The 24,616-nt window shown below is 39.1% G+C and overlaps 1 protein-coding gene across 1 annotated transcript; it reads left to right on the forward strand.

The window, feature by feature from the left end:
• Positions 1-726: 726 nt before the first annotated feature.
• Positions 727-22,604, forward strand: MPP4 (MAGUK p55 scaffold protein 4). Its single transcript, XM_063291836.1, has 19 exons — positions 727-771; positions 1,203-1,283; positions 3,086-3,217; positions 3,956-4,037; positions 4,728-4,813; positions 5,513-5,584; positions 6,214-6,410; positions 8,110-8,174; positions 8,543-8,560; positions 10,938-10,976; positions 11,898-11,918; positions 12,555-12,569; positions 13,977-14,018; positions 15,571-15,741; positions 16,083-16,163; positions 17,179-17,272; positions 19,219-19,327; positions 21,381-21,515; positions 22,384-22,604. The coding sequence occupies exons 1-19, from the start codon at positions 742-744 to the stop codon at positions 22,573-22,575; spliced, it is 1,662 nt and encodes a 553-aa protein (XP_063147906.1). The 5' UTR covers positions 727-741; the 3' UTR covers positions 22,576-22,604.
• The last annotated feature ends 2,012 nt before the right edge of the window (positions 22,605-24,616 follow it).

Below are 24,616 nucleotides of genomic sequence, written 5' to 3' on the forward strand. Positions count from 1 at the left end.
CATGGAAGAGTATTAAAATAAGGCAGCCTGTTTCTCTGCTTTCCACTTCCTTTCCAACCTTTTGTGTTTATAAGCTCCGGTACTATAAATCTTTCTTAGTGGCCGTTGTTCCTATCATCTCATAATTTTAAAAATTTTCTATTTTGTTTTCCAAGTAATGCACGAAGCATACTATGGTAACAGTTTAGGAGAGAGAATTGAATTCATTTAAGTCACTACAATGCTCAATGCCAGGATAAGTCAAAGAACCATACTGTCAACCTTGCAAGGTAGTCCAGACAAGAAGCATACCCAGAAGTACTAGCTTTAACTTTATTGTAAGGTTATATTAATAGAATCTTTCAAGTCTGAAAGTACATCTCTCCCCCACCCCACCTTTACAGTCCAAGAAACTAGGGAGGGTCCTTTCTGAGATGTTTGCCACTCCCCGTTCCTTCTGCGGGCTCAGCTGCCTCTTATCTGGCCGTTGTCTAGTCTGTGGCGCTTCCTCCTGTCTCCCAAAGTCATTCCCACCTACCATTTCACATACAAACCTTGTAGAATCCGTACTGGGGAAAATGTGGCTTGATTCCTGGCCCATTCAGGATGCATACTTTGGGTGAGGAGAGAGTCAGGCATTTGCACTATGTCCCAAGTTTGTAATATCATGATATTGCATAGTGGCAGCAGCATCTTGACTTCATCTATTCCTAGGTATATGAATGCCTTCATCAATATATCAAAAGAAGACCTGTTCCATTCATGCCCCAGGCACAAGCATTGATGCATGAGGTGAGATTGCTGGAGTAGAGCCTAAGTGCAATTTCTCTGATCCCTTTTTTCTTTCAATACTACACATTCCACAGAAATAAAATTGCTTTGAGTCACTTTTGACTCCTGGCAACTCCTTGGACTAGTCCCTGCAATTTTCTTGGCAAAGGTTTTTCAGAAGTGGTTTGCCATGCCCTCCTTCCTAGGGCTGAGAGAGAGTTTGCTTGCCCAAGATCTCCCAGCTGGCTTTGTGCCTAAGGCAGAACTAGAACCCACGGTCTCCTGGTTTCTAGCCTGGTGCCTTAACCACTACACCAAATTGGCTCTTGTGTTTTATATGTTTTATATAATTGTATTTTATAAACATCAGTGTTTATAACCATCTATGTGCTATTTAAACAATAAGTTAAGTTATACATTTGCAAAACGAAGTATGCTTCCCTTGTTCATAGGTGGTGGAGTTGCTTCATGGAGGGCAACGATCTCCAGAAATTAAAGAACTAAGACAACTTCTACAAGGTCCACACTTCAGGGTGAGTATTGGCCCCTGAAATTCTTCAGCATGGAAGAGAAAGTTCTCCAGTAGAAGATCCTTGATTATTAAGATGCATTGTTGAAAACTGATTATTGGTACAGACAACTGATTATTTCATCACTTTGAGAAACATTAAGTGGTACTGGGAGCCGTGTTTCCCTCCATTCTTGAAGAACACCTTAGCAAGGTGGAACCCAATCTAGCTCCTTTCATTGGGCAGAGAAGAGTTGCAGGAAGGTATATTTACCCTTCCTTGGCAGGAGGAAACCTCAGTTATTACTGACATTTCCCTTGGGCCTGGAGAGCTAAACAGCAGCACACTCTGATCACATTTGTGATTAGATCACATTCATCTGTGGAAACACTAGCCCCATCCATCAGCCAAAGGAAGCAGAGCGGCAAATTGAGAGACTGATGAAAAGTCCAATAACCATTTTCAGAACAATCAACAGGTGAAATCTGCCCCTCCCTCACAAAAGAGACAAGCTGGCTCCCCTTTATATAGAAAGCATGCAAGAAAAAGAGGCAGAATCTTCCCACTCTAATTTGTCTAGATGTGAGTTTCTCATCTGGAAGTTAGAGTACCTGCCAGAATTCTTGTGCTATTGCTTTAACCTTCCTCTAAATGAAACTTCTAATCAGAACTTCAAAGGACTTGTTCTTGTGATTAATCTTTCCAGTCAGGCTGCTTCCAAAAGCCTGATACAAATTGCTACTAAAACAAGAATTCCAGGAAGGAAAATCAACCCATCTGAAGGGCATATCAGTGCTAGCTTATTGCTCAGGAGCTTCTTCTGGCCTTGACAAAATAATCTCTCTTCTCTCCCCAAGACTTCTGTGTCTTTCTCTTTTAACTTATGAACTCTGTCTCCCTTTTAAATTAAAAAAAAAAAAGATTAACCCATACATTAGAAGAACAAAAAGTACAAGAAGGGAAAACATCTAGAATTTTACCTAGTATGTGTGGTATGTATTATCCTGCAGATGCATTTATTCCCATTCTGCATATTACCTATACAGGTAAGGTCATCCACAAAGCCTTTGGAAAACAGTTTGGCTTGCCTTCTTCTTGACAAGTTACTTTTTTCTATGTAAGAGGTTTTTGAGAAAGGAGAAATCCATAAATCCTCCATCTGCCTTTTAAAATTGTACAGATCAGTGCTTTCTACTGAATTATTATTATTATTATTTTATTATTTATTAAATGTATATCACCGCCCATCTCCCCCAATGGGGGACTCTGGGCGGTTTACAATAAAATAAAATGAATGTTTGAACTAAGTATGTCTTGAAAAAAGCTTTTTCAAGCTCCAAATTTTGCAGACAGGCCCATGGTATAGTAGGAGTGCCACTTAATTAAAAAAAAAACTGGGATACAACAAGCTGAGTTTAGAAGTGGCTATGAAGATCCATCATTCCATACTATGAAATGTCAAAAGAGTAATCTCTGTTGAGGCTACTGAAATCTCTTAACACAGGGAATGGTTTTCTCTAACACAAATCCATTGTATTGACACTTGAGAAAGGAAATAATATATTAAAGCTAGGAGATCTGGATTTATATCCCAATTCAAGTAGCCCATTCATCCATTACTGATGATTCTTGAATGTTGTGAGGTTTGTATGCTATACGGGGAAAAAAAACTTTTTTTTTTTTGCTGAATGGACACACACAGAAATAAAAATCAAAATTAATTGTTAGACGGTTGAATTTATCTTGTAGATCTTATTTCCAAGCATCCACGTTAAAAATGACTTGGCTTCTATTCACCCCATCTCTATGTCAAATCTTTCTCACAGGCCTTATTATTAACTCATGATACTGTGGCCCAGAAGGATTACGAACCTATGCTTCCACCCCTGTCAGAAAACATCCCTGAAAATGAAGAAGCCATGAGGATTGTCTGCCTGGTGAAAAACAAGCAACCCCTTGTAATGTTCAATTTCACTTCCATTTTAATTATATTCATTCAGTTTGTTTACTGTATTTCCATTTATATCATATCTTCCTGCTCCTTCAGGGCAGCTGGCCATCTTAGACTATGGCAAGCTTACCATTCCACAGAGTCTCACTGGCAGTTGATATTCCTTCTCCATTCCTTTCATCTTTGAATTGTTATTTATGTTTGCTTTAAAATATGAAAAAAGTGTAGGACACAAGCATGAGATGTTGAATTCATGAGGAGGAAACATTTAAAAAGCACTGCCTTATTTGGTGTTTAGTGTAATTCTTTTTTGAGGAAAAGATAATTATGGCTAGAATCTGGTACCACTTATCTGAGAGTAAGGTCCACAGGTCCAAACAAACCTATGCAGACTTGTATAATGAACTACTGTTAGTCAGATATTGCCACTTGCTTATGTCACCTACAGCAGTCCCATCGGTTCCATGGAGTAGGAGAAAAGATCTATAGCAAGCCAATCCTCTATTGTTATCAGTGTAGAAAATGACATTGATGGGTCTATTAGGTTTATTTTATTTATTTATTTATTTATTTTTTGGATTTCTACCACTGCCCATCTCTCCCGAAAAGGGGACTCCCAGAGGATGGGCTTGGCTTTCTCAACAACCGCTTCCAGTGTACCAATACTCATCAAGTGTGCACCTTCTTCCCATTTTATTCATTTGTTCAGTAGGAAGCAACTCTTCCTTTCCTTCCTCTTCCCCAGGGTGCCACTATTAAACGCCATGAACTAACAGGAGATATTATGGTAGCAAGAGTAATCCATGGAGGTCTGGCAGATAAAAGTGGTAAGGTGAATTTAATGCATCTAAAAGTTAAGAAATCACTGGGGAGGGGCAGGGGATCATTTTTAATATGTGCCTTGGAAAGTTCTGTGCATGTTCTTGAATGTTCTAAATGTGTTTCTTAGTAAATCTTAGTGAAGGTATTCTAAATTGTTTTATTATCATTAACTTACTTCTGCTTATCCCATATTTGCTTTTAAGAAGCAGGAGGTTGGGAGATAGTATGAAAGGCTTGGAAGCATTTCTGTTGGGGGTCGTGTTCCACACATGGGGAGATGCATTAGGCCAACTCTAACCAGCTTGTTGTGCTCATCACATTCAGGAGCAACTGTGGATAATGGAAAGATTTCTGTATCCATAGCTTCTGGAACACCACTTCACCACTTAGTCTCCTAATCATCCAGGGTTCTAAACAGCACACAGTCTCCTGCCCTCTCAGCTGCCCTCCACACCTCGAGGTCAAAGTGGAGAGGGCAAGCTATTGAGCTGAAATCTGCTTTTCCTCCTTAAAGGCTACTTGCTTTAAGCCTGATTGAAATGGGGTTAGGACAGTCAGACACATAACTGTCTATAATGAAACATTTTAAATTCTGGGGAAGATAAACTCTAGGTGTTCCTTGGAAGTCCAGGATATTTTTGTTCTCCAGTTCTCTGACGAACTGCTTAATATCGTTGCCTTTTTTTTTTTTGCAGGATTGTTATATGCTGGAGACAAACTTGTAGAGGTGAACGGAATCCCCGTGGAGGGCCTGGAACCAGAGCAAGTAATACATATTCTGGTAACCACTATCAGTCTTCTACTCTTTAAACGCCCCTTAATGATAATACGTAATCAATGCAGAAGTGCATGCTTGGAACATAAAGTGCATCCTCCAAAGTTATGATTTGAATGGCCTGAAGGAAAGAGCTATAAAGAGGGGTGAGCATTTTCTACCATTTCTCATAGACCTCTCACAACTGTGCAATGTAGCAATTGCCACAGATTGTCAGTCCTATTTCCCCTCCTGCAGACTTTTGTTTTGACTGTCCCAAAGAACAAGGAGGCAAATGTTCATATTTCCATTTCTGTAGGAAATAATCTTTTTTCCTTCCAAGGTGTGTGTATATATTGTTCCATCTGCTGCTTCTGTCTGCTGTTTGCGTATTAATTTGGGGGAAAGGAGGACCCTTGTGGCAGTTCATCCCAAGAAGCCAGTACAAGGGACTGTGCAATTTAATTCCTTCCTCAGATGCAACTAATAGCTGCTGCTTTGTTTTTCAATCACTTTTCCTTACTTTTGCACAAATTGATGGCTAATGTTTACAGACAGACAGGCATATACATATACTGTATACTGAAAAGAATATCATCTTGGATGTTATCCTCTGGTCAAAAGGGCATTCTAGTCACAGAATTATAAATGTGTGCATGATCAAATTTAGTTTGCAACAAAAGTAGGCAAAGTGTCACTAGATGTTGTTTTTCTGAATTCCTGTAGGCTCTGTCCCAGGGCACCATCATGTTCAAGCTGATTCCAGCTTCTGATCGAATCGTCAGCAATCAAACAACAGTAAGATGCAATGCATAGATACATTTTCTTTGCTTCAGATGGTTAATACAGGAATCCCTCAGAGTCAGCATTTAGTTAGCATTAACTTTCTTGATGCAGAGAAGAAGTTTTGGTTTTAATCATTCCTTCCGTCTGTTGGATCAAACCAAAGATCTTCTTTATTTCCACAGTGATCAGTAAGATGCCATGAGCAAGATTCCACAACAGCTAGTAATAATTCACAAGTACCTTGAAGGACCAATGTGAAGCACTCCACCAACTGTTGAGTTGGGTTAGACAGGAATAAGAACAGAAAAAATAGTCTTCCATCACTGCCCAGCCAAAACTGTCCCCAGAAAAATTTGCCTTGCTTGCAGATTGATGGCTTCTCTTTACTGTGCAAACAGCTTCTTGCTTAGCCAGCCCATGGGCCTCCAAGATAGTTTTATGCTCTCATTACTATTTACGAGCTAATATCTATCGTTGTGCTTTGACTGTAGTGGTGTCTTGGCTTTTTGAAGCTGACCTTTTATTGTTTGCAATTATTAAACTTTTACAAATTTATTTCCTTGTCTTCGTGCTGAGAGTTGCACGACTAATGGAATGCATCTCCCTGTTATAAAAAGAAACCTTCTATGCTGTCCTTCCAGTTCTATGTGCGAGCAATGGGGGATTACTGCCCACTTCAGGACCCTGTCATTCCATGTGCTGATGCAGGATTGCCATTTAAAAAGGGAGAGATTCTTCAGATTGTAGACCAAAAGGATGTCCTCTGGTGGCAGGCAAGGAAAGTCTCCAACCTCAAAGCCTGTGCCGGACTCATCCCTTCCAACCACCTTCTGAAGAGGTATGGAAAATCAGGATGTCGTTAGTTATGCTAAAGGGTGACATGTTGGGAATCAACTGGTATAAGATGCTCTTATTAGCATACAGAAAAGCAGTACTGGCATCTGAAGCAGTTAAAATAAACCAAAATTATAAGCAAGTTTTCTACATAAAATAATACATTGCTGAATAAAAATGGAAAGTGTATCTCTTTCCCCATGGCAGAAAAGGATGGAAATAGGTGATCTCACTAAATTAACTAAATAACAATCAACACCTCTTACATGGCTATGGGCAAATTCTAAAACCCATTTGCAGTAGTGGTCCTCTTCTTCCCATCTATAATTCCCTCTCAGCCAGCCTTCCCATCTTGCCATGCAAGAAAGGTAGCTGCTCCATAAGGATGGTTCCTGTATCTCTGTGCTTTGGAATAACATCCTGCAGTGGTTGATAATGTGTAAATGAAACCTGATGTGACTTCACTATGTGGAGTCAACTTCCTTATCCTCAGGCAACCAGCACCTGTGCAGAGCATGGTTGATGGTCTTTGCCCACTGGAAGGCTTCAATAGGCTGGACAGAATTAGACTCTGTACCACAAAGGTCAAATCCTCCTAAGAGACTTTTTTTTTCTCCTGTTTTCTTCAGTCTGAGTGAGTGTGCGAGTGAGACATATAGATAGGTATGTATGTATGTATGTATGTATGCATGTATGTATGTATGATTTATATAGCTGCCATCTCACACAAATGACTCTGGGCAGCTTAAGGATTAAAACAGACAAACCCACCAAACATAGCCCCCAGCACCCAAGGATAAACAGTTGACCCTACTCACCATCAATAGTAGCAGAGCTCATCTACCACCTGACCCAAATACCTGGGGAAACAGCCACGATTTCAATGCCTTGTGAAAGGCTAGCAAGGTTGAGGCCATCCAAATCTCCAGGTGGATGCTGCTGCACAGGGCAGGTGCTGCCATTGGGAAGGCACCTGTTGGAATCAGGACTAACTTTAGGCTAAAGCAAGTAGGCACAGGCTTAGGGTGCCAAAGTTTAGGGGGTGCCAATACTACCCCTCCTTCCAAATCATTGTAAAAATGCAAATCTTTGCATCAGCAGGAGGTGGCACCATCAATCAATGTGCCCCAGAGGTAGCATATACTCTTGAGCCAGCACTGGTTAGGATGTAGAGGAATACAGGAGATCTCACTAAAAGAGAGCTTTGCTGAAAGAGGCATTACAGTCCTCTCTGCATGAACTCGATTAATCTTGGGATGATGAAGAAGAAGAAGAAGAGGAGGAAGAGGAAGAGGAAGAAGAAGAGGAAGAAGAGGAAGAAGAGGAAGAAGAAGAAGAAGAGGAGGAGGAGGAGGAGGAGGAGGAGGAGGAGGAGGAGGAGGAGGAGGAGGAAGAAAGGGGGAATGATAATATCTGGCTCTGCACTCAGCCAGCTGAGTCAGTCTTCCTTTCTCCAAGACAGAATTTCTCCTCTAAGGTACGTGTCCACTTCTGGAGCCAGATGAGGATGTGGCTTGGGTAGCAACAGGTGAAAGTCATCCTGGCTAAGAGTATACAAGTAAGACTTGGGGAAATTTGGTTTTGAATTCCTTTCCAGCCATGAAATTCACCATAAGACCATAGGAATCCCTAATCTAGCCAGTCTCTATTGAAATATTTTTCTAATACTGTAATGTTAGAAAACGTCCCCTTCTTCTGTCTAGGAAACAAAGAGAATTCTGGTGGTCTCAGCCCTTCCATCCCCACACTTGCCTCAAGTCAACAATCTGTGAGTATAATAAATTCCTGATGATGAGGTATGCATGGGACTGTTTCTGTAATTAATATTATTCCCTAACTCTATGATTTCTATAAAGCACAAATTAGACAACTATAGATTTAGGACCAAAAATGCTATAGTTTGAATTCCAAAACTGTCAACAAACCTGTCAGTCTAGGAGCAGGATTACCTAAGACTATAGTCTTAATCACAAGGGAGAACAATTGGGATATCATTTGCTATGCACTATTTAAAAAAGATATAAACTTTATCAGTATAATCTCTGTGCCTTTTACTTAGGCACAGAATTGTTCATTCATGTCCCTGATGGTATATATATTTTTTCTTTTCTTTTTTTATGAACTTGCCATGAATAGTGAATACTGTGGAAGAAGGTAAGTACTGCTAATTGGGTTCCATAAACTTCTCTATATAAGGCGTAATAGGTATGTTCCCCGCCTTGAGTTGTTTATAAAAATGATAAAGGCGGGATAGAAAGTAAATAAATAAATAAATAAATATCTCATTAGCTAAACTCTCCAGACCAGCCCTAAGACTGTATATTTCTCTCTGAGATATACTATTCAGAGTACTATGAGAAGGCAGGGATGGAATTCGTCTCATAATTGAATGGTTCTCTCTTCAAATATTTATTTATTTTTTACTTTATTTATTTTCTATCCCACCTTTATTATTTGTATAAATAACTTAAGGCGGTGAACCTACCTAATACTCCTTCCTCCTCCTATTATACCACTTGGAGGAATATTCTATACCAGACGTTCCTTCTTTGCTGCCTAAATGGTGTAATACAGTGGCAACTAGATGATTTCAAAAGAATTAAGCATAATTCAAAAAGAGAAAGTTGTCTTTTTCCATTCTTTTCATCACCCTGAATTCTATGACAGGGATTTTTTTTTTCAAAGTATGTTCTTAAAAATGCTTCTATAGCAGATATGGAGAGATTTCAGACTAACAGATTCCACTTTGGCTTTTAACAGAGCCTTAAAATACATTAACTTAGAAGGTAATGCTTATGCCTTTTAATGAAATGTGTTAGTCAGAAAATATGCTACCAGACTCCTCCTGATTTTTTGTTACCCTAAACTAACACAGCTCTCTTCCTACAATGTCCCCAGTTTACCAGTTGATCCCAATCTATTTTCTGCTAAGCCCCTGTTGTACCATATCCTAGTTAGCTTCTCCCTGTCTGTAATCCATTTTAGTGTATGGTGTGTGTGTGTGTGTCTGTGTATACCTGTACCTTTATTTCATTAATATATGTACAAATTAAGTAACCTTGCTCTCTGTGCATTAAGTGCTTTTTAGTGTCTTAAAACTTCTTTGAAACTGGTAAGAATGCATATTTTAACACTGAAATGTTGATTCTAATAATAATTTTACAGACACACAGACACAATTTCATAGAAGTCCACAAACACATATCCAGCATGGAATTAAATGTTTAATCAAGCACCTTTAGAAGTACTATTTACAGAAAACAAAACAAATGACCATAATTATTTTCTCTAGCCCCTTCAACAGCAAATTGACCTGTCCTCCATATACAGGTAGTCCTTGCTTAATGACTCCATTTAGCGACTGTTCAAAGTTACGACAGCATTGAAAAAAAACTTTACAACCAGTCTGCACACTTATGACTGTCACAGTGTCCTGTGGTCATGTGGTCGCCATTTGCACACTTCACAGCCGGCTTCCAACAAGCAGTGAAGAAGCCGGCAGTAAAATCGCAAGTTGCGGTCAAGTGAGATCTCACTTAACAACCAGTGGTGACTTGTGACAGAAGTGAGGTCATATGCCTGTTGCAGTCACTTAACAACCAGGTCACTTAGCGATGGAGTTGCTGGTCCCAATTGCGGCCGATAAGCCAGGACTATCTATGTGTGTGTGCACACAGATACACAGATACATATGCACACACGCAACGGTGTGAAAGTGTCTTTTCACCACCACCCTTGGACAATATTGTCTGTGAAATGACGCAACCAAGCAGGTAAAGCGGTCCTCATTGTTCTCCCCTCAGTGGCTTTTCTATTCACTGACAGGACCGCATTTAGCAATATTGAGTTGGAAATCTCGGGCAACAAGATTCCCTCTTGCTCTCCGCCTCCTGCACCGTTCTGTCCACCCAGCTGCTCCGGTGCTTCCACTGAAACAGATCACGGGGACAGAGGACAAGATCACTCACTTTTTCTAGAAATGGGAAAGTGGAGACTGACTTAAGATTGTAGAGCCTGAAAGAGGTTTTACAGTTACCTCAGAGGAAACGAATCCCAACTGCAAGGAGGCACCGATCACCTTCGTTCACCGTGGGACTAACCCCATCCTGGCTCGTTTAATCAATAAGCTGTTCCGGATCTTCCTTCAACATCTTGGTGAAAGTGCAGAAAAGCAACGATGGCCTTTTCTGTGTGGCTGCAACAAAGGCAGAGAAGTCAGTCTGTTTTGCCCCTTTCAGTGTTGGAGACTTCAAACGGGCATTCAGATGAGCCTCTTTTTGGTCCTGATCTGTTCCATCCAAAAATTCTTCCACTTACATTCCAGCTGATGGCCACCAGAATAATCTTTGCTTTAGTAAAAAGAAAGTCGTTATACAATGTTGTACATCATGGTACCATATGTGATAGTAGAGAAGTATGATAAAAAATGACTATGGGGTAGATAAGTTATTGTTTTTATCTTTGTATGAGAGCTCTGAAAATTTGGAGAGTCTGACACATGTTTTCCTTTCCCTCGTCTGCAACCTAGGAGAAGGTGACATGCAGATTGATGAGAAGTGTGTAGAAACAGGTAATCATTTCTAGTTTTGATGCATGGGAGTTGTGCCTTTCATTAGTGCAGTTTCAAAATCCCAGTATATGTAACGTGGAGATGAAAAAGAAGACCCATTCATAAGTGGAGTTGAACAAAATGACCTCTAGTAGGTATGCAGAATATTTACAGAGTGTGTATGTTGAGAGAGCTATAACTCTAGTCACACCAACTGCTGCTTCAGCTAAAGAGAACCATCTATGTAGAAAGCTGCATTTGTGTAGCCCGATGATGCAGCTCCTTCCTTAGACACAGTTGGTGCTGAATTTAGAGAGCTCCCTACCAATTTGCCGTGCTGACTTAACTCATGCTGCCATGTTCTGCGGCTTCTCCTCTGGCTTTTTTGTCATGATCCTGTTTTATGATTTTCACTTCTGTAACTTGGAACAGTTTTATTGCTTTGTTTTTGGATTTATTCATTGTACTTTTGATTCACTTTTGTTAGAGTTGCACAAGGAATGCTCTTGAGCTAATAAAAAGGCCATTTTTGTAAATGCAGTCCTTCTATTTTTCATGTTGCAATAACAAGCAATAACCAAAGCCTATGTCATACTGTTGACCCCAACAAGATCTATCACCGTCTGCAGAATGCAGTTCAAGCTGAGATAAGATATGCGAGGGAAGTGGATTAAGTCTCCCCTCCTCCCTAATGCCTCTGCCATCGTCCAGTTTGGAACCCAAGTGCTTTTAAGTAAACACCAGTCATGGATCTGCCCTATGGATGTATAATTTGGTTTTACAAACAGAGATTAGAAGAGGAAATAAGCATCTGACTGCATCTTCCTATTCCTGTGTTGATGGGAAATCCTTTCCGATGTCTTAGGTTGTAATTGTTTTTGACAAAGGTAGCACTGAAATGAAATTCATTTGCTATTTTTGCTCCCTGGGTGACTTTGAAAGATGAAGAGACCTTTGAGTCTGGTAAGTTCCTGCAATGTTCTTTGCTAATTGTAAGAATCTCAGAATTATGTAATATAGGGATTAAATAAATGTTCCATTTTTATGCCTTATGTCTGTGTGTGTGTTTATGACAGATCTTTCCTGAGCCAGTCTGGGTATTTTTATTACCAAGTCTAGCAAATGTGAAACAAATTGGCTTCTTTTTCCCCAAGCAATCATTCAAACTTGAATTACAGTGAAAATTGTAGAGCTATGCAAGAGACGGAAAAGACAGCTGGAAGCTAATGAGATTACATTGCATAAACATAATTGAATGACTAATCTACTTTATTATTCTTGATGATGAAGGAGGATCCATTTTGATGCTTCCCTACCAGGGTAAATTTGCATCTTAAAATCAAAAATAGTACAGACCAGAGGCATATCTGTCTGCACATTGAGAAATTAAAAATAGTTGCAAATATCAACAGTATTATGCTACCTTTCCTAAGAAATCCTTTAAAAAGCAGCTGCTTTTTATTGTGAAGCATCTTTTGAGGGTTTTTTCCTACAGATTGTTCAGGCAGATTGAAGTGATGCATTTCAGTCATACCATGAGTGGATTTGAACTCTTTTAATCTGAGCTTTCTTATCCTTCCATTTTATGCAACATACCAGAGGAACTTAAAGAAGGTAATTTATTTCTTTATCTTCTAGACTTCAAATTATAGGTAACTAATCACTTCATGAAAAAGTAGGTCATTAATCATTACATCCTACTAAAAGTATTGGGGGCTTGTGTATACTGACTAATCAATGTGCTTCTCCTAGCAAGGACAGATAAATATATGCAGTTGACTTACTCTATAGGATGGATGTTAAGACATGTTTGGCGTTGAAACCCTATTTGATCATTTATGAATTAACCAACTATCCTGAATGTAGTGTTCTTTGTATAAGATGAGATGCTACACTTACTTCTTTTGATATATCAAGAAGATTTCTTGCTATATTCATTAATTACAGAGTGAAGACATTAGGATGGAAACACTTACAGTGTGTTAATGTCCTTCCACTTCGGCATATTTGATATGAAGTTAAAGCAGCCTTCCCAGCTAGTGTTGCTTGCTGTTTGTTGTGCAAAGAAATCAAATACAGGTAGTCCTTGCTTAGTGACTGCCTCATACAGTGACCATTTGCAGTTACAATGGTGATGAAAAAGTAAGTTTACTACCAGTCCTCACATTGATGACCTTCACAGGTCTGTAAAGCAAAGGAAAGCTGAGGAAAGATCATAAGCACAGTCATGGTTTCACTTAACAACAGCTTTGTTTAATGACCAAGTTGCTGGGCCCAGTTGTGGGTGCTAAACGAGGACTACCTGTAATGGATTAAATCTCTCCACTGCCCAGAAAAGGCAGGAATCATGTGATTAATGAACTTGCTGGGCACGCCTGCTCTCCTCCAGGTCATTTGTGGCTTTCATCCAGGGAAACATACAGAGTTTGGATCCCTATGGGGAAAGAATATTAATAAAGAAAGCTCTATGATAGCAAATTACACAGGTTGAATACTAGTGAGCCAACAGGCAGTATCATCCATTATGGAATCAGCACTTTTATGGCTTTGGAAGCTCAGAAGGGTCATACTTTACCGCCTTTTCTCCCGCTTCCTCTCCAAATTCAACTGCCACCTTTAGTCTTTGAACCTACAATCAGTAAACTAATTTTATAGATGTGCTTACTGCAAATGGATCCCACATACCATGTTCTATATAGATTGATCCAATGTATACTTTAGAAAACTATTATTCACCACGAATAACAAACCTAAACTAGAATCAAAAGAGGGTGGTGTCTTAATTTGACATCACAGAATAACTTGACAATATTTTAAAAATCAAATGCTTAACATTTATTGTTGAAAGACCTCTGCTGCTCATGTTTTTTTTAAAGGCCTGTTTTGAATGCTGGGTTAGTAAATTGGTCTTTCCTTTTGATGATATTAGTACAAATTAAAATTATATTTCTTGTATATGAAAGAATAAGGACATTGCTACAGTTCTTACTCTCTATTTTGTATCTTTATCTCCCATTTCAGAAGAGGAAGAATTTATTGGATCCGGTCAGCCGATCTTCATTAGTACGTAGCTAGTTCTGAGACTGAAGAATCAGTGTTCAGGATCACTGGGCTATTAAGTTGTGTGTATCGAAGCTTTGTTCCTAAGTATTCCTTTACTTACTTCCACTTTGCTATTGCTCTGCAGGCTTGAAAGAAGCCAAATTTAGGTACTCTTTTGAAGTCCTGTATATCCTTTCCCTGACACCACCTCACAACTCCTTCCTATGAATAAAAAGGATAAATTTTTCCCCACTTTTAGAAGCTTGTGACTAACAGTTAAGTTAGAAAGACATATGAGTTCATGTGGAGCCATTGATAACAGTCAAGAGAATTTTATTACAGGTTACTTTCCAAAATAAATACAGTGGAGATGTGAAAACTGTCAAGTTAGAACCATTCAAAACCACACTAAGTTTATTGCTTGATCTTACTTAGATAAATGTAGTGGCACTCTGAAAAATCACAGGAATTAAACTTGAAAAAAATACGCATCTCACTTTAGAACTTCAATCTTTTAGTAAGCATCAAATGATCCAAAGGTAAGGCATTCCTTGTGAGGTAAAGCAGTTGGTAATAGTCACAGACAGATGTAACAAAAGTCCCTTGCTTGTGTTGCATATTTCTGTTGCTCCAGAACAAAAAGGAGAAAAGAAGGACAGCAGGTTGATGTTTTAGGGGGAAAAAAAAATCAGGCAATAGAAAGAATATCCAAATGAATGGCTGAGGATGAGGGTCAGATTCACTGAACGAAGTAGTTTAGACAGATTTATGGACAATTGTTTGAACTGTGGCCTTGACCTCACTGAAATGGTAAACTTCTGCTGCCCTTCCCCCATGGAGCTATCCTAATGTTGAGTCACTTGGTGCTAACACAGAACTGAAATTAGGCTTTTCCACACTAGTAAAGCTTCTTATCTGGATCATCTGGTGCTTACCAAGAGCCAACTTGTTAACACTAATATGCAGTTTTAATGAGTTTGGGATTTTGGGACCCTGCCATAGCGCGGGAAGAATGCTAAGAAGAAGAAGAAGAATGAGGTTGGGATTTTGTGCTCTCATAGAATTTGAATTCTATCACATTTGTTGAAATAAGCAACAAAATCCAGCAACTTACAACAAGGCAAGTGGGAACTTCCATGACTGAATGATCCTGCGTAAACCTTCCCCTGCAGAAAGGTTAGTTCAGGAAGACCCAATCAGTGGCAAAACAGCAACTCCCAAGTATATCTGACTTCTTCCCAACAATGAAAATCTTTAATATGTAATCTTTTTTGACCCCTTCATAGCACCAAAAATCTGCTGCCTGAATCTGCAACCAACTTATTCTACTTAATGCCCCTAAGTAGCAGACATGGTATCCCTTGTATCTTCCAGAGAATCTGTTTCTTCGCTTTTAACCAAAGTCAGTCATCAGCCTCCAAACTTTGGTGGCCTGTGCAGGGTGTGAGGGAAATAATGGGATCTTAGGGAGGATCAGAAATTCAAAAACATGGAATGCACATTGGAAGGAAATATCTGAAATGCCCCAACTATATGGTTCAGGGATCAGTTTTTAAAGATCTACCTTTTTCAGCTGGGTTCCGGAAAAGTATGCGTCTGTGTCGTAGGAAATCCAACAACAGTCACCTGGCATGTTATGTACATTGTCTCAACGGTTGCTGCAGTGCTGTTGCGGCACCTTATGAGGAGGTGGTGAGATATCAAAGGCACCCTGGTGATCGAAACAGATTAATTGTACTAATAGGTAAGTTGTGACGATTAAACTGCTCCTTGTTTTTTTAAAAAAGTGATTACTGTGGCCAGAACATAATGCATAAAAGAGAGAAAACTTGCATTAATTCAAGAGAAAATAATCTTGTCATAGTACAATAGTTTAAAAAATATGTAAGTAACTTGCATCTTTGTAGGACTGGGTCCTCAAAATTCAGTGAGAAAACTTTGATTTGTATTCCTTGTTTTATGTTTCTTCTATGGAAAATGTCAAAGAAACATACTATCCTGTAGTATGTAATGCAATAACATTTAATATTAGGTGGTATAGAATTTCCATTCAGTGCTTAACTGTTTCTTTCATTAAATACTTAGGTCCTTCGGGTGTTGGAGTGAATGAACTACGGAGACAACTTATTGGTATAAATCCTCACCTGTTTCAAAATGCAGTGCCACGTATGTGATATTTTAAATCTTAAATCATACCAATGGAAGGGAACATCAGAATTTCACTAATTCTGGTCTGCATATCAGCCTTCCATTATTCATAGTTACCACTGACTTTTCCCCAAATTAAGAGAGGATTCAGAATAGTGTATCTTTCATTTTATGACAGATCTGGAGACCTAAGGACACTTTCAGATGGCATTGTTCTCAATACCTCCAACCATTTTAAATCAGTTTAAGATTTTTGTGGGAAAGAAGTTTCTTAATACACCCTAAAGTCAAAGCTTTTCTCACTATAGGTTTAGATAGTGATGATTGCCACCTAAATAAAAAGTAAGCTTGCAGTTTTCCCCACTGGTACTTTCAATTCTTCAATAGGACCATGTACTCACTTCTCATTAGGCATTCAGAATGGGAAGCAAATTCAATCAGTATATCTTTCTTTAAAATTGTTCCTTTACATGCTCTACTTTGATTGTCCAAAAAAGCTGAGTACATGTGCCACATGTGAAAAAACAGAAGACTCTGTAACATGTAGAATTCAGAAACCTTCCGAATCAGTTTGTGCAATCAGTTGAAATGATACAGTATTAATAATGGAATCAGTCACTGGCCCAACAACATGTTCACTTTCTTGTATTTAAAACAGGACATATGTGATCACTGATCTGGCACCAACTCATAATTTAAAATGTGAATGGGCCTTTCCACTCTTTTGAAATAAGTTAGCTTAGCAGGAACAGAGCATGAAAGAATGTTAGGGTGTACATGTTTTCCTTTGTAGTCATGCCTGGAGTAATCCTCTCATTTTCGGGGGGCAGCTTTCTCAATAATGCACAGCAGGGTTAATGTATCTGGATGTTACAAAAAGAGGACCCCCTGGAAAGGTGTTTGTTTTACCTATGTATGTATATCCCAAGTAAGCAGCCCAGTATAGTATTAAGTACTTAGCTATACACTAAAAGTCTGCCAGTAACTATTTAAATATATTGCAATAGTCAAAATTTGTCCTTTTTAAAAACAGATACGACCCGTGCTCAAAAGAGCTATGAAGAGAATGGTCGAGAATATCACTATGTACCAAAGGAAACATTTGAAAATATGGTATACAATAACAGGTAATCGGTTCTTAGATTCACATCGTTCTTCTTTCATCAAGTTTCAAAATTCTGTGCCCAGACACCAGGACAGCCAGTCAGCATAGTTAAAGATTTATTTCTGCCACCATTTTCCTATTTGACAAATAAGAGGGTCATACTTGGCATCTTGGTATATTAACGTTGTACTAGTATTCGCTGTGGTAAACATGTAATGAGAAAGGGAAATGTGACCCTTCAAATATGCAGTGAACATGCCAGGGATTTGAAAACAACCTTCCTGTTTGGAGTTGAAACTCTCAGCATGGCTGGAAAGGAACCTTTAAATAATCCAGTCTCTTCCCTAAACCAATAAATTCCCCGCCCCCCGACCCTTTTATGTTTTTAGTGCCTCACAATAGAAAACCAGGAATTTGCACTGGGATCAGTGGGAAGGAGTTGTCAAGTCTACTCCTTATCTCACCTTGTTGAAAACACAGTGATTTGCATGCTCCTCCCCTTCAGCCAGTCATTAAAGAAACCTCCAATCTGCATTATATGTGGGACTTGATTTTTTAAAAAAGCAAGCAAAACTAGTATAAGGTGCAGTGGATGGAGAAGAGGGTTGAAGAGACAGAGCTGTTATCTTCCACCTCTCACACCCACATGTATGCACACAATGTATATGTTGCTGCAAGAAAGAAGGGAGGTAGGAAAAAAGTGTCAGCACTGACTTCAATTAAGGGCATGGGAGGGCTGAAGCAAAGAAGGAAGAAGGCACAGGGTGGAATAGGTATGCATGAAGCCACAGCTGGTTTGGAGACCTACTCAGATATTCGGGCATGGCCGTAACTGAAACTCTGTGACCGAAGGCATGCAGAGGGCATAGCGAGTGGCCTTGAAGGACAGAAAGAAGAGCCACACCCAAGGCAACCATCAGACAAGGGGGGCTTTTGCCCAGGGCAAGAAAATAATGTGAGAAAACCTAGTTCGTACAGAGTAAAGGGAGGGAGAGGGAAGCACATTGCGATGTGCAAGATTCTGTTACAGTAACAGTAGTCCTGACCTGTATGACATTGGCTTCTTAGTTCTGGTCTACTCTGTTGAGCTGACCAGGCAAGAGTGGGAAAGCGTTGTGAGGAAACTTGGGGTGGAAGTGATGGTCAGAAACAAGAGATAAGAGAGGCTGTCAGTATTCCAAGCTTTGGGAGGGATATTTGGGAGATACATCCTAGCTCTGAGGGGCCTCCTGTGATGTGTAAATTATGTGCCCCAATCCATCCTTTTTACCTTTAACCCAACTTCCATTAGGTCTTCAGTGTAGAAATTAAAACACCACTTGTATTCACATTTACAGAGTCCCCAGGGAGACCTTTGCTCAGCAGTTCTATGTATTTAAGCACCCAGAAAATATGGGAGAGGTTCTATTTCTTCTATTTTAAATGCATATAATAAAATCCCACTTTATAAACAAACAAAACAAATGAAATTAAGCAATTTTCCCTCAGTCCAACTCTTAAAGCAGAGTGAGGCAACCTATGGCCATCAGAGTAATTTCTAAAGCCTTATTCAAGCAAATATGTGTCTTATCTGGCAGTCCAGATGAGACACAGATAGTTAATGCAGCAGAAAGAGTAAAAAGCCTCCCATCTCTGGCACCAGTCCCCCTCCACTCAATACATTTCCCCCCAAATAATGAGGCTTTCAAAAGAAGAAAAGTTCACAACCCCTAAGTAAAAATAAAGGAGTGTACAGCAGTAAAGAAAGTTTGGAGAAGAGAGAAAGGTTGTAATCCTTTCCTTCATGTTTAAATAATAGTTCCTGCCTCCCTAAATATCTAAATGGGACTGCTGGCCCTTCACATTCTGCTTGAACTGCAGTGCATGCTTTCTCTTGGCATTATAAGAAAAGATATTCAATACGTAGCCTGTTTTACAGTCCTTGGTCTGAGATATGCTCATCTCCCTGTCTACTTACCACATCTGCAGAATGTTGGAGTATGGAGAGTACAAGGGACATCTCTACGGGACAAGTATTGATGCAGTACATGCGGTGCTTGATGAAGGGAAGATCTGCATAGTAGATTTAGAGCCTCATGTGAGTGGCGGAGAACCCATAATGTTGAAGGTTCAAGGGACCAATCTTGAGTCTGCCCTTGAATGCTTTTTGTTTCTTGGTGCCTTCAAGTCAGCACTGACTCCTGGCAATTGCTTGGGCAAGCCCCTGCAGTTTCCTTGGCAATTTTCCGAAGTGCCTTCTTCTTAGGGATGAGAGATAAGGACTGGCCCAAAGTTATCCAGTTGGCTTTGTACCTAAGGCGGGATTAGAACTCACAGCCTCCTGGTACTTTAACCACTATACCAAACTGGCTCTCTCTTGAACACTATAGGAAATAAATGAATACATTCAAATAACATTTCTTCAGTGTTCTTCAAATAAGGCAATTGGCACCAAGCAGTGCACTAACCACCCCCACATCTGGAAGATCAATAATTACCAAATTTATTTATTTTCTATCCCACCTTTATTATTTTATAAATAACTCAAGGCCACGAACATGCCTACTACTCCCTCCTCCTATTTTCCCCACAACAACAACCCTGTGAGGTGAGTTGGGCTGAGAATGTGCGACTGGCCCAAAGTCACTCAGCTGTCTCTCATGCCTAAGGCGGGACTAGAACTCTCAGTCTCCTGGTTTCTAGCCTGTTGCCTTAACCACTAGACCAAACCGGCTCTTGAGCAGGTCAAGGCTTTCAAATATCTGAGCATCTATTTTCAGCCAATTTCTTCTTGGAAGCTTCACTCTTCAAACCTTGCTTTGCAAGCCCAAACAGCGTCTACTGCGTTCATTAGATATTCAACCCATAAGGGTAACAACTATATGCCTGCAGCAATTAAACTTTTTAAAGTCAAAGTGCCAAGCGTTTTGTTGTATGGTACACAATGTTGCATTTGTAAGATTATCTGTGCCTTAGAAGCTGTACAGTCTAAATTTGTGAGATTCTTACTCCAAATTCCCTATATTGTTGCTAACATGCTTCTCTGGCTAGAACTTGGTTTTATCTCAGTTGAGGCTCAATTATGACTCTACCATTGGCTTAAACAAATTTGGAGAGGTGAATCACTAGCCCAAATAGTCTTCTTGGAAGAAACAAATAACGGATAGTCTGGCTGACTGTGGGTTCACCTGTCAGTCTGTTATTCATGTTAGGCTTGGATGAAGCCTGGAGATTGCTCAAGCAGAGAATTTTAGATCTTAATTTACAAAGAGGCAGAACCAACACTTCTCCTGTCTGCTACAATGAGCTCATGCACTCACCTTTTACAATTCCCCAATACCGGTACCATTTATTAGCCCCATCTCCCAGAAGGGCCTTCACATCGGCATATTTGGATGCTCTCCACTCAGTTATACTGTTGGGCAGATACAATGGTATCCCTTACCAAGAACATTTGTGTATCTGCTCAGACTGAGACAGTAATATGTGTGCTTCTGAAATGCCCTACCACTTTTGGAGGGCAGAGTTAAACTCCTCTCTAACTACAAACTATTCAGACTGCTTTCATAGGACAGTCATGCGCTATCTACTAAATGACCATGATTAGGAAGTCTCCAGAACTGTAGCCAAATTCTGTAGCATCACTATGTCCATCAGAAATTTTTGGACCTGATTGTTTTTCTAGATGTATTTTGTGCAGACATTAATCATTTTTTTTTCTTTTTTAATTGGATGCAGTGTAATGTATTTTTTTTTACTTCTGTATATTTGGCCTATGACTGTATATTTTAGTAAGCTAAAAACTGTACAGTAAGGTGATTGGGGTACATAAATATATACTGTCAAATATATCAGGAATAGAAATAATATTCATTTAAAGTTTTTAATGTGTTAAAGATAATGATTGTAATATAATTGTAATTAATAGTTTCTGAACAAAGTATGGACCAGAAATTATCACTGTTCAGACAATTTTTGTCACAGATATTCTTGAATTATTATAAATTCTAAAACCAGTCCTATTAAGTTAATACACTAAACTATCTATTTCTGAATTATAGCTGTTATCTTTTAATCAGTGTTTTTTGTTTTTAACACAAAAACCAGCAGGATAAGTATAGTTTGTATGATTTTGTTTTTTTATCTTGCAGAGTATTCAGTTTGTTCGTACTCATGAACTGAAACCCTATATTATATTTATTAAACCATCAAGCGTGAAGTGCATGAAGCAGACTCGGAAAAATGCTAGGATAATCACAGACTATTATGTGAACATGAAATTTAAGGTGAGATTTGGGAGGAGGAAATTAGCAATCAGATTTGCATGGCTTTATGTTAGCCATACTCACCACTCTGATCATGCTTTCTGGGTGAAAATATTGTCATTTCAGTGTTATAAAAAGGAAGCAATTGAGCTATTTATAAAAAAAAATAAAGGCAGGATAAAAAAAATACAAAACATAAATATAAAACATTGACTTATGTTATCACTTTGACAAGTATTAATGAATTCAGGAGAATAATGCACTAATTTTAACACGTGTTGACCTGATTTTGTATAATGTATCAAATCCAGCATATGAGCCTTTCTCACTTGCATCTAAGTGCAGCATACAGTAATTATGCCCCAGAAACCATTTTCTTTGCTATGTCCTCATGATGTTGCCTTCATCTGATCTCCAGCCTGTCTGAGAAAGCCTAAGTCATCTTTAGCAATACCCAAGTGAAATCATGTTTTCTCTTACCCTGATAGTTTTGTATCAAATCTGACATGCTTCACCAACCATTGGTCCAGTAAGGTGACCCTCAGGAAGGTAGATTACCCCAATATCTACAGTAGTCCTCGCTTAATGATGGTAATTGGGACTGACATCTCCGCTGCTAAGTGACTAAGTCATAAAGCGGGACATCATGTGACTGTGCCAGCTTACAACGGCAGTTGTGGCAATCCCAGTTGCCGTTGTTAGATGAATGTTTTCTACTACAGTAGCTGGTGACATTCAGTGGGAGGGGAGGGAAAAAAGGCTATAGAAGCCACCAATCCCTACCTTTAACATGACCCATATATTGTATAGGCATTCCAGAAGTAAGTTGGAGCAACGAAGCAGCAGGTACAACCACGTCAGCTCATTATTTACTGTGATCTCCCTCCAGGAAGAAGATCTGCAGGAAATGGAAGAGTCAGCTAAAAAAATGGAAACTCAGTTCGGACAATTCTTTGATCAAGTGATTGTGAATGACAATTTACAGGAAGCCTGCCTGCAGTTACTCTCTGCTGTGCACCAAGCCCAGGATGAGCCTCAGTGGGTTCCAGCGACATGGATACACTCAGGCTCTCAGGACTAGCCCGTTTCATGGGAGTATAGCTGGGGAATGTGTGCATTCTGGGGAAGATCCTGTTTTTCTTCCAGAAGGCACCAATCCTTCTGGATGGAATGGTGCCTTCTGGAAAGGGCACTAGTTTTCTGGCAATAAATCTTTTGGAATTTTCATTGGGTTTCTAAGGGTGGGGTTGCTGGAGACATAAACATATTTTTATTTCAAGAGAATTCGGAGAGGATTAACAAAAACTATTACAAGGTGCAAGTATATTGGCTGCATTTGCCTGTCACATAAGCTAGGACATAGGCCATATTCCTTTTTTAAAAAAAAATAATTTTATTAAAGGTTGTAATTGCAAGACACAGGCCATATTCCTCAAGGATAATCAGGGGGCACCAAATTCTGGGAGTAGGCCAGGTGTTAAGCAGAAATGGTGGGAGCATTTCCTTCATTTCTTTCCATCCAGGACATTCCAGGGAATGTTTAGAACATCCTCAACACAGAATAACCATGGAGCACATATCATTTAATTCCCTCTCAATTCACGCAAGCAGGCAAGCAAAGCAGGAAAGGAAGAGAGATTCATCAAGTCCTAAACTAGGGTTATGATTCATTATACCCCCAAGGAGCCAGAATTTACAAACCAGCATGAAATCTCGGTTACTGATTTGTTAAGTCATGATACATGGTTTACGGTGTCATAAATGCAGCCATCCTTGTGTAGCATTTTTCAGCATTATGTATTAAGTAATTCTGGACCAGAAAAGGACTCTCTGCTGGTCTGATCAGAGGTGATGTAATTGTTTAAAAATGTGGGATTTGGGATATTTCTTCTTTCTTAAGCATAGGAGGTGTTGAGGGAATTGTGGCAATTTTTGACCTGTGTTTTGACTGATAGCACAGTCCTCCAACAAGAATGAAATGTGGAGGAAAGAGTTCTTTTTAGCTTTCACAGAACCTTCCAGTTAGCAAACAGCACACTTCTAGCAGCGCTCATGTTTACTGTGACATCATTTAAAATTTTCCCCAGCAGCCTGTATCATTGGTAGTACTGTAAGAAGCACCATTTTAAGAAGACTTGAGGTGCAGATTATTGTACCTTGTCCTTTAAATGTGTTAGTTCAAAATAATTAAGAGGAAAGAAGTCTATATTATGAAGGGTGAAGGTTTTGGAGAACATGTCACTTCTCAAATTCAATTTAATATTAGGGTTTCAAACTTGATTTATTACACCATACAGTACAAGAGTTTAGGATATACGGTAGTTGTCAGTAAACTAAACAAGAACATGGCTATTTTTCTTTAACAAAACAGGGCAACAACAACCAATATTAAACAAAACTAAAAGTTCTTATTCCTCCAGATCCATTTAGTGGCCCTTATTGACAAAACACGAAAATATTAGCCATATTTAATTTCTTATAAATTGTTTAATGGACTGTCAATATTGCTTTGGTAATTTGTTTCATTTTGTTTTTTGGGTTTTGTTAGTTTTAAGTAAACCACCAAAACTAAAAGCAATGTATAAATAAAACTGACATAGAAAATATCGATCAGGAGGTTTAGTTATCTTCTTGAAAGCTGTTAAAAATGGCTGTTCAACAAGCCTTTGGGGATTAATATCTACTTCTTTGCCTGCCATCTTAAATTTTATATGGTTTATAATGAGTGTTATGATGTGGTTTCATGGTTTTACTGCTTTTATTTTTGTAGCTTTATGAACTGCCTAAAAATGTCAATCCTGGTAATATACTAGTAATGGAAAATAAATAAAAAGTAAACAAGCACTTAAGTCTGCTCAGTTGTACTCCCTCTCTTCTACCCAGCCTGTAATCTTCTTAGAAGTTTTTTTCCAGTAAAATTTACTGTATTTTAATTGCAATTGTTTATATTGCTTGCTAGCCATATTGGAAGGATTGTCATTCTGAAAGCCAGGTTATTGTCATTCTGAAAGCCAGGTTTATTACTTTCATAAACATATATGATGGTATAAAATAGTCCTAATTCAAGTTCCCTGTCATTTTATTGCATTACGCATTTCACAATTCCTGGCCAGCAAAGCCAT

This window comes from Candoia aspera, chromosome 1, assembly GCF_035149785.1.
Source record: "Candoia aspera isolate rCanAsp1 chromosome 1, rCanAsp1.hap2, whole genome shotgun sequence".
Classification (NCBI taxonomy): domain Eukaryota; kingdom Metazoa; phylum Chordata; class Lepidosauria; order Squamata; family Boidae; genus Candoia; species Candoia aspera.